This window comes from Lepus europaeus, chromosome 10 (genome assembly GCF_033115175.1).
Source record: "Lepus europaeus isolate LE1 chromosome 10, mLepTim1.pri, whole genome shotgun sequence".
NCBI lineage: Eukaryota > Metazoa > Chordata > Mammalia > Lagomorpha > Leporidae > Lepus > Lepus europaeus.
The window spans coordinates 15,902,410-15,915,458 of NC_084836.1; the positions used below are offsets into that span (position 1 = coordinate 15,902,410).

General features: G+C 58.7%; 1 protein-coding gene across 2 annotated transcripts in view; it reads left to right on the forward strand.

Moving 5' to 3' along the window:
* Positions 1-13,049, forward strand: part of APPL2 (adaptor protein, phosphotyrosine interacting with PH domain and leucine zipper 2) — a 55,384-nt gene that overhangs the window by 26,400 nt on the left and 15,935 nt on the right. For both annotated transcript variants that reach the window (XM_062202982.1, XM_062202983.1), the window contains exons 5-10: positions 1,437-1,524; positions 6,009-6,050; positions 6,174-6,232; positions 6,908-7,054; positions 10,742-10,824; positions 12,342-12,500. In XM_062202982.1, the coding sequence (XP_062058966.1) occupies positions 1,437-1,524; positions 6,009-6,050; positions 6,174-6,232; positions 6,908-7,054; positions 10,742-10,824; positions 12,342-12,500 (578 nt within the window). The remainder of the gene's footprint in view (positions 1-1,436; positions 1,525-6,008; positions 6,051-6,173; positions 6,233-6,907; positions 7,055-10,741; positions 10,825-12,341; positions 12,501-13,049) is intronic.

The window sequence follows — 13,049 nt, forward strand, 5'->3', positions numbered from 1 at the left end:
CCGCGTGGGGAAGGGTGGGCAGCTCTGAGCCCGAAGGCCAGGCGTGTCCCGGGCTGCCTAACGGGAAGAGCATGTGCTCTAGACCTGAGCATCCAGGATTGAAAGTCCAGCTGCGCCGTCCATGTGCCGTCTGGGCTTGGGGTTCTCAGCCTGTCTGGAAAGGTGGTAATAAATGACACCTAGCTCACAGAGGAGGTGAGAACTGAGTAGTGTGAAGCATGTAAACAAGTGATACCCCAGTGGTGATCGTTTTTGGCTCTGAGACCTACAAGGAGCGTTTACTAAGTCTTTGAGGTCGACTAGCGAGAAGGAACCGTGCGCCATTAGGGCCCCTGTTCGGATCCAGTCGTCTTGTTCTTGGTGAGGGCCTTTGCCGGCCACACAGGGGACGTGCTCTCTCCAGACTGAGTCCCAGGCCCATGGCTGCCTGTGGGCATGCCTAGTGTCGCCAGCAGGCCTGTCTGTCCCACGTGACTTCTCCCGCTCTCAGACAGCTGACAGTGGCCTTGTGGGCGGTGACTTGTGATCCCTGCCAGTACATATAAGTGTTTCCATCCCCTCCCCCCATCTCTCTGTCTTTCTTTTTTTGAAGATTTATTTATTTATTTGAAAGTCAGAGTTACACAGAGAGAGGAGAGGAGAGGCAGAGAGAGAGAGAGAGAGAGAGGTTGTCCATCCGCTGAGTCACTCCCCAATTGGCCGTTAATGGCCGGAGCTGTGCCGATCTGAAGCTTCTTCCAGGTCTCCCACATGGGTGCAGGGGCCCAAGGACTTGGGCCGTCTTCTGCTGCTTTCCCAGGCCATAGCAGAGAGCTGGATTGGAAGTGGAGCAGCCAGGTCTTTAACCGGCGCCCATATGGGATGCTGGTGCTTCAGGCCAGAGCATTAACCTGCTGTGCCACAGCACCGCCCCCATCTCTCTCTCTCTCTCTCTCTTTTTTTTTTTTTTTAAAGGCTTTTTTCCTCCTGAAGATATACTGTATTTTATTTGAAAGTCAGTTATGGAGAGGGGGGGATGGGGTACTGGACCGGAAGTGGAGCAGCTGGGACTCAAACCTGTGCCCCATGGAATGCCGGCGCTTCAGACCAGGGTGTTAACCCACTGCGCCACAGTGCCAGCCCCATGTGTTTCCATTCTCCAGGCGGGTGTGGCCCAGGTCGAGAACCCAGAACAGAGTGGGCACCCTGAGCAGAGAACAGCCGTGGGCTCGGAGGCGCCTTCGGCACGAGTCGCTGACGATGGGCAGCTAGCACGTTGCGCTTGTTTTTGTACATCTTAGCCCTCTGTGTCTCTCTGCTCTCCAAGCGGACGATCTGATAAGGAATCCGACTGAGCTGTGCCACCATGCAGAACTCTCAGTGTCACCACCGGGCGGATTGAGGCCGTGTGGTAGTAGTGTGTATATTTGTCTGCAGTAAAATTCTCTTTCTTGCAGCTTAACGTTCTCCACACAGAGCTGGCCAAACAGCTGGCAGACACAATGGTTCTGCCCATCATACAGTTTCGAGAAAAGGATCTCACAGGTAAGATAACTGGGTGATTGCCAATTACCTCCAAAATACGGTTCACTTAGTAATTCCTGCTGCAGCGGTTTCTCCAAACACGAGCCCGTGGGAGAGCGCCTTTGTTTCCGAGGGGCTCCGTTCAGCCGACTTGCACCGACTCCCTGCGGTGTTCCTGGCTCACCTGAAGGAAGCCTCGGGCTGAGACAGATGTGAAATACATCACGGTCGTGGCGTGGGGTGAGGGCGGAGGACAGCTGCACGAGGACTGGACACCCACAGAAACCCTTACCAGGGCTAGTGTGCCAGGAGGGCTTCCTGGAGAAGGCGGCCGTGGTGCTGGTCTCTGAGAGATGACTAAGTGCACCCCAAGCCGACCACTGTGGTAGCATTGACAGGTGGGGACATTGTACAGGCCCCGTTCTGGGGGAACCCTGAATGTTTGGCATTTAAAGTGGGAGGTCAGAAAGGGAGGGAAGAATGGGGGTCGTGCTTTCCCTGTGCCAGCCTTGGGGGCTCAGTGAACAGGCAGAGAGGTCCTGCTCTCAGGGGGCTCACGTGACGCAAGTCAGGGAACCCGAGACCAGTTCAGAGAGCCTGGGTAGCCTTTGGGATTCATTTTGGTTCTTCAGCTACAAATAAGACTTGAGGATAATTTTGTATCTTAGAAATCAGTGAACATGTGTATACGACAGAGTGAATAATCTTGAAAGCTTAGTTAACATTACAAAAGGGAATCCAGATTTTCTAGTCCCAGTGTTCTTTCATTGAAAATATTTATTAAAGATGTATTTATTTACTTGAAAGAGTTAACAGTGAGTGAGACAAAGAGAAAGAAAACATCCATCTGCTGGCTGCAATGGCCATGGCTGGGTTGGCGTAAGCCAGGAGCCAGGAGCTTCCTCTGGGTCTCCCATGTGGGTGCAGGGGCCCAAGCATTTGGGCCTGTTTCGCTGCCTTCCCAGACGCCTTAGCAGGGAACTGGATTGCAAGTGGAGCAGCAGGGGCTTAAACTGGCCCCTATATGGAAGGCCAGCTCTGCAGACGGTAGCTTAACCCACTATACCACAGTGCCGGCCCTGAAAATATTTATTTATTAAAGATTTATTTATTTGATAGGCAGAGTAGAGGCAGGTGGATGACAGATCATCCATCTGCTGGTTTACTCCCCAAATGGCTGCAATAACCAGGACTGGGCCAGACTGAAGCCAGGAGCCGGGAACTCCATCCTGGTCTCTCTCATGAGTGGCAGGCACATTAACAGGGAACTGGATCAGAACTGGAGCAGCCAGGACTCGAACTGGCACTCTGATAGGAGATGCTTGCATTTCACATGATGACTTAACCCACTGTACTGCAATGCCAGCCCCACTGAAAATATTTACTGCTTAGAGATTGAAAGATTGTATTTTCTAGAAGAACATGTAAAAATTACTGAAGAAAAAAGGTCTAAAGCTGAATACCGAATGATATGTTCAGTATAGTACTTCTTCTTACACAGTGTGTCACTTAGCTTTTTAGCTTTTTCTTTTCTTTCTTTCTTTTTTTTTTTTTTTTAGAGATTTATTTATTTACTTGAAAGAGTTACACAGAGAAGGACAGGCAGAGAGAGAGAGAGAGGTCGGTCTTCCATCTGCTGGTTCACTCCCCAATTGGCCGCAACGGCCGGAGCTGCGCTAATCCAAAGCCAGGAGCTGCTTCTGCGTCTCCCACATGGGTGCAGGGGCTCAAGGACTTGGGCCATCTGCTGCTGCTTTCCCAGGCCACAGCAGAGAGCTGGATCGGAAGTGGAGCAGCCGGGACTAGAACCGGCTCCCATATAGAATGCTGGCACTTCAGGCAGTGGCTTTGCCTGCTAAACCACAGTGCTGGCCCCTTGCTTTTTTCTGTAGACAGAAAAGAGGCAAAGAAATCTAAGGGCAGATTTTTTTTTTTTTTTTTTTTTTTTTGACAGGCAGAGTGGACAGTGAGAGAGAGAGAGACAGAGAGAAAGGTCTTCGTTTTGCCGTTGGTTCACCCTCCAATGGCCGCCGCGGCCGGCGCATCACGCTGATCCAAAGCCAAGAGCCAGGTGCTTCTCCTGGTCTCCCATGTGGGTGCAGGGCCCAAGCACGTGGGCCATCCTCCACTGCACTCTCGGGCCACAGCAGAGAGCTGGCCTGGAAGAGGGGCAACCGGGACAGAATCTGGTGCCCCGACCGGGACTAGAACCCAGTGTGCCGGCGCCACAAGGCGGAGGATTAGCCTAGTGAGCCATGGCGCTGGCCAAGATCTTAAAAGCGAGGTGTCTGGTCCCTTGCTTTTCAGTCCCCTGAGGCCCGGGGCAGCACAGGGCAGGGTAACCTCTACCCAAGGCTGGTTTGATGGCACTAGAGCTTGACACATGAAAAGCAGGAAGTCAGTGGAGGGAAGGCTTGCGTGAGCAGGGATGCTGGTGTTTTTCGTGCTGCTCATCTGTAATTGTGTGTGACGCCAACACCCGCTGAAGCTGTTTATCCAGGACTGACGGAAGCCGCGCTGTATGCAGAGTGCCCCTCCGCAGGCAGGGGAAGTGTGTGGGACTTCACTTCGGAAACTGACGCCCGGGTGTCGGGAAGGAGCCGCCCGCCGTCAGATCTGTGTCTTCGGGGCTTCTCCGGGAGGCAGCCGTAGGCTTGAGGGCCGCGGCACTGAGCGCAGCACAGAGCCGCCTGTGAATTAGCAGTGTTCGGCCACAGCCTGGATTTGTTGTTTGTTTCAAAAAGAAGAAACTGTTGATCAGTAGCGAATAGAGGAGCACCTGTGGGAAAAGTTAGTGAAATTATCCGCTTCTGATGCCGCCAGACTCACGTGTGAGGTGTTGGGCCGAGTCCACCCCGAGTGAGCCCCAGACCGCCGTGAGCCTGGCACACGCCCTGCCGCACGGGGCCGGCTCCTTGGCTTCCACCCCTTTGCTCCGTGTACCCCATGCGAGTGACCATCTGAGCCAAGAGAATGGCAGGGATGTGTCTGTAAAGACTTCTGGTTCATTTTACTTGAGAGGCAGGGAGAGAGAAAGATACAAAGAGACAATGGATCTTCCGGGGCTGGTTCACTTCCCAGATGTCTGCAGTAGCCAGAAGCCTGGAACTCGGTCCTGGTCTCCCATTGGGTGGCAGGGACCCAAGTACTCGAGCCACTGTCTGCCGCCTCCCAGGGTGCACCGTAGCAGGATGCTGGATCTGGAGTGGAGGAGCGGGCCGTGAGGAGGCTCTATGCTGGGGGCTCTGGCTGTCTGAGCTGCAGCCGTGGTGCCACAGCACCTGCCCCCATGGGAGATCTTAACGAAGCTGTTCAGTAGGCAGAGAATCAGAAAGTCTGCTTCAGCAGGAGGTAAAAGGTAGAAGTGGAAGAAAATGGCACGAGTGGAAGCAAGGCAGGAAGCAGCCTGAAGTCAGGAAGGGGGAGGATGTGGTGAGTAGGAGGGTTGTTTGTTTGTTTGTTTGTTTGTTTGTTAAGATTTACTTACTTGAAAGGCAGGGTGTCAGAGATCTTCAGTCCACTGGCTCACTCCCCAAAGGGCTACAACCACAGGGCTGGGCCTTGCGGAAGTCAGGAGCTGAAGCCATATCGGGTCTCCCACGTGGGAGGCAGGGGCACCTTCGCAGGAAGCTGGATCGGAAGCTTAGTGACTGGGACTGAGACCAGCCCTCCAATATGAGATCACAAGCAGCCCCCCACCCTGGTTAAAATATTTGTATATTTGAAAGGCAGAGTGACACAGGGTCAGGGGAGGTCATGGGAAGAGGAATTTAAAAGCAAGGCAGCTTGGCGGCAAATTGAAAAACAGCCGAACATCACAGAAAACGTGAGATGCTTTGCTCAGACAGTCACGATGGACTGTCCCTGCTTTAGGTTTTCCATCTTGGCCGGTCGTTGCGCTCAGTGATTTTGGTTTTGGTCTTGAACTTGGTTAAGCCGACTTTGTGGTGGTGGGTGCAGCACCTGTATGGGGTAAGAGGTGCTGGTGTTGGGTTGTTGCAAGTGCACTGCACCAGACTGCAACAGGTGTTCCTGAAGGCAGCGCCGTTTTCCTTTGTCCAAGGGTGACTCGAAATCGGATGAAGATCGCGACAGGAAGCCTCTGAGTTCTGGGGGTAGTGCTGACTCCGGTGTCAGGACAGACTTAAGACACAGATGTTGGCAGCTCGACAGCCAGAGCTTAAGTGTGCACTCCAGGTCTCGTGATGAGTCCCTGGCCACCACGCTGTCTCGCCTATGTCACCCGGGTCCCCTCGCCACAGATCTAGAGCAGAGGGGCGGGCCGAGCTGTCAGGGTTGCCGGGTGTGGAGTGCAGCTGCAGCCGCTGCTTCCAGGGGGACCGGTGTTCCAGCCAGGCCCCGTGAGGAGCACCGAGGGTGCTGGCAGGGCCTCCGTCCTCCGCATGGACTCTTGGCTTCATGCTCCTAGCTCCGCGGGCGGGCAGGGCTCCGGGCTGCCATGTTTGTGTGTCTGCGCTCTAAGCGTTTTCTTTTCTCTTGTTCAGAAGTAAGCACTTTAAAGGATCTTTTTGGACTCGCCAGCAACGGTAGGCATTGTCCTCCATTCCTGCGGCCAGGGTTAGCGCACGGGGGCGGAGACATGGGATGCGTGCCCTCACCCCTCGCCCCTCACCCCTCACCCCTCCCGGTGCTCCGCTCTCTGTTTCCAGAGCACGACCTCGCGATGGCCAAGTACAGCAGGCTGCCCAAGAGGAAGGAGAATGAGAAGGTGAGCACGCTTTTCCCTTCGTTCTCTCAGGCTCCTTCCGGGCCTTCGTTCCGGGAGTTTCTGTCGTGAACAGCAGTTGGTGAATCTTCCTTTCTGTTGCACGTGGACTTTAGATGATTGATGCCACAGCTCACAAGTAGACCCCCACTTCTGTCTCACAGCTTCCCAAACTGGCCTATTCAGTGCCAGCTGGGAGCCGAGGTGAAACCTTGTCACAGTGACATTCAGTGAGGGGCAGTGTGTGACTCACAGCCAGGGCCCAGAGCTCCGAGCCCGGCTGCTGACTCGGGCCGCACCCCTGCGCTCTGCAGCTTTGGTGATGGCGACTGTTGGCCTGCGTGGGACGTTGTACCTGCGTGACAGCACTTCTTAGGCTCTGGGACCTTCTGTGCCATGGGGTAGAATCTCACGAGTGAACCGAAACGTCTGTGGCCCTCGGGGCCTGTGCCCTGTTTACCTAAAGGCCGTGGCCCTGGGCGCTGCTCCCAGGAAAGTCTCAGTGCAGCCTCACGAGCCCCGCGCTCTAGCTCCTCGGTATTTTCAGTTCAGATTCCTTGTCAGTTGCGGTGGGACCTTATCTCCTAGTTACTGTGCTGGTCAGCGGGCGGTCAGCAGCTGTGTTTTGGAGTCGCCTGCCCGCAGGCGCCTGGTGTTCTCCTTGCGCCCGTTCTGCAGGTGAAGACCGAGGTTGGTAAGGAGGTGGCGGCCGCCCGGCGGAAGCAGCACCTGTCGTCGCTGCAGTACTACTGCGCCCTCAACGCGCTGCAGTACCGCAAGCGGATGGCCATGATGGAGCCCATGATCGGCTTCGCCCACGGACAGGTAGGGCCCGCCTCTGGGGAGAGAACATAGCCGGTGACTGCAGTCTGGGAGAAGCCGGGGCATTGTCCTAGAGCGAGACAGAGGCACAGCCTCTCGGGCAGCTTCCTGGGCTCCCACACCTGGGGAGCTGCCTGTTGGGCTGGATCATCCTCAGCTGGACTGGTCGGGCTGAGTGTTTGGGAAGTGATGGCCTGGATCCCCAGCTCCCCTGGGGAAGAGCCTGCGTGGCCCTGAAAAGCTGGTCCTGCTCCACTTTGCCCATCAGAAGCTCACCACCTGGGTGGGACACAAGGTTGCAGGCTGGGTCTGGGGTTCCCTTGCCACTGGGTGGGGCTCCCCTCGGCGGGGTTATCCTCACATGATCGCCTGGGAGGCGTGGCCAGCACCTCGGCATCGGTGGGTGCAGGGAGTGTGGCCAGTGCTGAGAAGTCTCGTAGAGAACTCAGGTGGCGTCTCCCTCCGGTTCAGTGTCCGCTGAAAGTGTGTCTCGAGAGGCTGCGGGGGAAGGCTGGGGCTCAGCCCCCTGATTCCAGCAGGGCGGGCGTGGAGCCTGGTTAGCCCCACTCAGGTTGACCTTAGATCCTCACTCTGGCCTAAGAGCGATGCCCCCAGGAGCCCTCTCTCGGGGACCGAGAAGCAGGAAATTGCTGTTTTTCAATAAAAAACACACATAGTAGTAGGAGCATCTTTTTGTAATACATTTTTAGTACACAGATTGCAAAAAAAATCCACTTCAGCTTCGTCCAGGGAACGGAGGAGCAAGAGGAGCCTTTGGAACACCGAGCTTAGCTGCCTGGCTCCCCGAGTGGGCGGTTCCATCGGCAGAGGGCCAGGGCACCAAGGGCAGCTCGGGCCTTTGGCTGTCTCATTTCAGGAGAGCCGTGTAGTTTCTCCATGTCACCCGAGTAAGGCTGAGTTTGACTGGAAACCATCGCTGGCTGGCTGTGGGCTAGCTGTGGGCCTCGGTCCTGCACCCTTCCGTCCAGCCTCCTCATGACAGGCGCTGTGCTCACGGTGCGCTCACAGTCTTGCCTGCCGTCTCTCTGGGCTACAGCGCCGCACTCCGACCTGGCCAGGCCCAGCTGTGCAGGAGAATGCCAGCACCCTCCCTGATGGGCAGTGCTTGCCTTTGGGGCCGCGATGGCTGCTCAGGTAGAGGCCCAGGGTCGGGGAGGGTCCCCCATTCAGTGTCTGCGAGGGTGCCCACTCTGGCCCCGACTGCCAGTGCTGTGCGGCTGGGTTGGTTCTCGCAGGCCCTCACAAGGCCTGAGGGGTAGGTTGGATTCTGGGTGCCCTGAGGGCTGCGCCACTTCTCCCAGCCTGGACTTTTTAAGTGGGTGCTGCTGGGCACGAGGGGAGGAGAGACCGTGGGTGCTGGGGCCCAGGCCCAGGCCTAGGGGCTGGGAGACAGAGCAGAGAGCGCGGGCACTGTTGGGCGGCAGGGAGGCGCATTTCATCCTTGATGTAAAGGCGCGACACCCAGTGGTCCCCTCCCCCAGGTTTTGTAAGACCCCCTGGGAACTGCAGCCTCCCGTTAGGATCGCCGTGGGACACCACGAGTGCTCCGGGCGATTCGGAAGCGTTCGCTGTCTTTCTGGCCGGCCAGCCCGTTGCAGTCGGCGGCTGATGGTTATGTGCTGTGGCCTGCTGCTCCTCACGCACGCTGGTCCAGGCTGTCAGGCCTCTGGCCCCGCCCACCCCTGTGGAGCCGGGCGGACTCCGTTCCAGCCGTCCTGGCCCTCAGTAAGCAGGTTTCCCAGTAAGTCATGGTTTCCTCATGCCTGCCAGCTAAGCTCTGGTCTGCACACAGGCTTTGAGAACATACAGACGACCTCGATCGTAGTGCTGCCTGGCTAAGACTAGATCACGTGACTGAACACCGGACCTGACTCTCTCCTTGCGCTAGCCATCTATGCGAGCTCCCACCTACGGAGCTCAGAGTGGAAAAGGGCCAAGGCCGGCACCTGAGTGCCAGCGCCGCAGGGTCAGGCAGCGGGGAGAGAAGCCCTGGGCTCCAGCGCTGGCCCGAGTGCAGGAACAATGGGACAGGACTGCTGTCACTTTGACGTGTAACATTTCCGAGGTGAAAATGGCCTCTCAGCGTGTTGGTCTCTGTGTGCGGCAAAGATCACGTGTTACCTTGCGTTGGGGTGTGTGCCGTCGCCCTCCCCCCCCCGTGCGATCACCAGGGGCACTGGCACACAGGTTGTCCCAGGGCACCTGGGCAAGACGAGTAGGCACAGGGGAACCCTGCTGACACTCACAGGAGGCTTCCCTCCTCAGGCGTGGCCAGGCAGGGCAGCCAGCCGTCAGCACCTGGGCCGATATGGGGAAGGGCACTGTGTCCACCCGGAACTCCCGCCTCTTTTCCATGCCCTGGGGCAGGGCAGCCTCCTGGGCCGGCTTTCTAAAGCCACGGCCGTAGGAGAGGGGGAGCCTCACCTTCTCGGGGTGGGGGCAAGGGCAGGGGGTGGTTGCGGGCGTCAGGTGCCCATACTCCTGGAGCCCAGACTTCCTGGGAGTTTCGTTAATTATGCAGCAGTCTCAGGAAGCAGGGAATTCCTTCCGGTGGTACGCAGATGCCAGCGGCTGCAGCTCCATCTGCCAGCAAGAGTCCTCGGGTCTCCTAGAGGACTCGCCGCTGGGCGGAGCGCCTCCCCGGCCCAGCCCCGGGGCCAGCCCCCTGCATCCTTTAACTTGGTGTCAGGGTTGGGAGAGGCTCTCAGGGTCTGCAGCCCAGGTTTCCCTCTGTGCCATCTCGGCGAGGTTGCCAGCCAGCCGTCTCTGCGGCCTGTGCTCACAGCCACACCCAGCCTTAAGAGGGCTCAGACGAGGGCCTTCAGGGCGGGGCAGGTGTCTCACTGCTCCGCTACCGCAGGTGCCTGTCAGCTTCGCTCAGGTGCCAAGTGTCCATCTTAGCATTGGAGAGACAAAGAACACGGCCTAAGCCTTGCCCTTGGGAAACATAGCAGAAACTTCTAGAAAGAAGCTGCTGCCGCTGAGACTGTGGACGACCCTTCCCACCAGCCGTCATTCCAGTGCTTGATTCATGCCAGGTGCCCCACTAGTGTCAGTCCTGATGCTTGCGCACCATCAGCAGGGCAGCCAGGCTTACTTCCCCACTGCACAGGTGCACCTAGGACTCGCTACAGGGTGGCCCTCAGCCCCTGTGGTGGGGACCGCACAGGGAGGCTACAGGGTCACCCTCGGCTGCTGTGGTGGGGACCACGCGGGGAGGCTACAGGATCACCCTCGGCTGCTGTGGTGGGGACCACATGGGGAGGCTACAGGGTCACTCTTGGCTGCTGTGGTGGGGACCCGTGGGGATCACATGGGGAAGCTACAGGGTCGCCCTCGGCCGCTGTGGTGGGGACCGCACAAGGAGGCTACAGGGTCACCCTCGGCTGCTGTGGTGGGGACCGCATGGAGAGGCTGCAGGGTCACCTTGGGCCGCTGTGGTGGGGACCACGCGGGGAGGCTACAGGGTCACCCTCGGCCGCTGTGCTGGGGACCACATGGGGAGGCTACAGGGTCACCCTCGGCCGCTGTGGTGGGGACCGCACGGGGAGGCTACAGGCCCAAGTGCGCTGGGCGAGGAGGGCCCAGTCACCCGCTGGCTGCCTCCGTGCCGTCGGTCTCGCAGCGCGTGCTCATCCCTGGGTGACTTCAGTATTTCCTGTCTTTCAGATCAACTACTTTAAGAAGGGAGCAGAGATGTTTTCCAAAAGTATGGACGACTTCCTGTCCTCCGTGGCAGACATGGTGCGAAGGTAATGCTGCATCCTGGGTGGGGTCTTGGGTGCCTTTTGCCTTTCCCACCGAATCCCGATCTGCGGATTCTGATCAGTGCTTCCGACCACACGGGGTCCTCGCCCCCGCCTGCCCTGCAATGCTGTCGCCACTTCGTAGCCCTCAGGTCCTCCCTCGGGGTTCTGCCCCACCAAGGCCCAGAGCCCCACCCATGGGTCCCTGCCTCGTCCCGTGCTGCTTATCTGTTTCCCCGGCCTTGGCAGGGATGAGCAGGTAGAGCCGATGAGGTCTGGTCTCTACTTGCCCGTCATAAGGTCACCCATCGGTGACCTCCTGGCCGTCGCACTCGAGTGGTAGAGGCCCAGGTCATCCTAGCGACTGCTCGCCCCTGGCCATGGCACACAGGAGGGGAGTGGTGTCCAGGCGTAGATTCTCTTCACTCCTGAGGACCACTGGCCCCCAGCCCCCCTGATGTGAGCAGCTGTCATCGTGTGCTCCCTCCACGTGTGACACAGGGGAACGTGGTGCGCCTGCTCTAGAGCTGGTCTGCAGTGGGTGGGCCGTGCTCCTGGGACTGCCTGCCCACGCTGTCTGCACGGTAGGGTAGCGTGGGGAGACCTCACTTCGTGGCAGAAGGGCGGCTGCTGTTTCCAGCTAAGGCTCCCGGGTGTCCGGGTGCACGTGGAAGCCAGGGACCAGTGTTCCACAGCCTGGACGTCAGCCCGCCGAGCTCCTGTGGGCAGCCCCTGGCCAGCGGGCACAGGCGGTCTCAGGACGGCTTCCGGCGGTTGTGAAGGGGCAGGCGCTGCCTTAGCTTTGCTGCTGCACTTCCGGTGCTGTCTGCGGCGACCCTTTCTGCAGCCCTGCCTAAACAGGGTAGGCAGAATGGCTGCTGTCGTGTCCTCGCCTCTGTGGGGTTGTCACGGCCACTGTGCACACGGCCCCTGAAGGGGCCTGCCAGGCCTGGCTGCTAAAATGTGGATCCAGGGTCCTGAGGGGGAAGCGTGTCAGCAGCGAAACTGTGTCTCGGGCTCAGGCAGAGCCTCCTGGTACTCCCTGTGTTCTGGCGTGTTTTGCTTAAGATTTGTAAATATTATTTATTTGAAAGGCAGAGTGATAGATCTTCCATCCTCCCACTGGTTCCCTCTCCAGATGGCCACAACAGCCAGGCCTGGGCCCAGTGAAGCCAGGAGCCAGGAACTCCATGCTGGCCTCCCTCGTGGGTGCAGGGCCCACGCACTTCCGCCACACTGGCAGGGAGCTGGCTCGGAAGTGGAGTGGCCGGGACTCCACCGGTGCTGCAGTGCAGGACGCTGGCATCGCAAGCTGTGGCCTAAGCCCCTGCACCACAGCGCCAGCCCCTCTGTGCTCGGTTTTCACCAGCGGTCTGTGAGCACCTGCAGTACTCGGACCCCTGGCGTTCAGGGAGCAGCCCGGGGGCTGGCGGCCCCGTTTGTGAGGCAGGAAGCCGGGGTGGGGCGGCGGCTGTCCAGCCCGTCGTCAGGGACAGGTGCTGGACGGGCCCTTGTGTCCTAAGCATTCAGGTGGAGCTGGAAGCGGAAGCGGAGAAGATGCGGGTGGCCCAGCAGGAGCTGCTTTCCGTGGACGAGTCCGTCTACACTCCGGACTTCGACGTGGCGGCCCCGCAGGTCAACAGGACCCTCATCCAGAAGGCCGGCTACCTCAACCTGAGAAAGTGAGGACGCTTGCCCCAGAGCTGTTCCCTGGGGTGTGGCCGCAGAGTAGGCCAGGTGCCCCGGGGCGCCTGACGGCGGGCTGGCTGGGACCGCACAGCACCCCTTCCGCCTGCGGCCTGGCCCCCACTGCCCGGGGCGGCGGACTCCGCTCACCACAGCCTCGTTAACTGTCATCCTTGGAGACCCTTGGCAGCTACTGCTCTGCCTCTGTGCTGCCCCCCACCCCCCCACCGCCAGCAGGGTGGGCGTGTGCCAGGGACCCGCCTTGGAGGCAGGCACTGGGGAAAGGGCTTTTAGAGCCAGGCCCATATACAGATTGAGTCCCACATTGGACACCTGGGGTTTCCAGTGTGCGTTTTGTGCTGCTAAGGGCAGTGAGAGGACGTTGTCAAGCAGACGTAGATTAGAGATCCTCCCCAGGCCAAGTCTATGCAGGTGGTCCAGAATCCGAGAAACCCCAGGTCCCAAGCACTTACAGTCCCGAGCGTTTCGGGTAGGGGAGACTCGGCCTGTGACCGTGTTTGCCATCCCCAAAGGAGAGGGTGTAC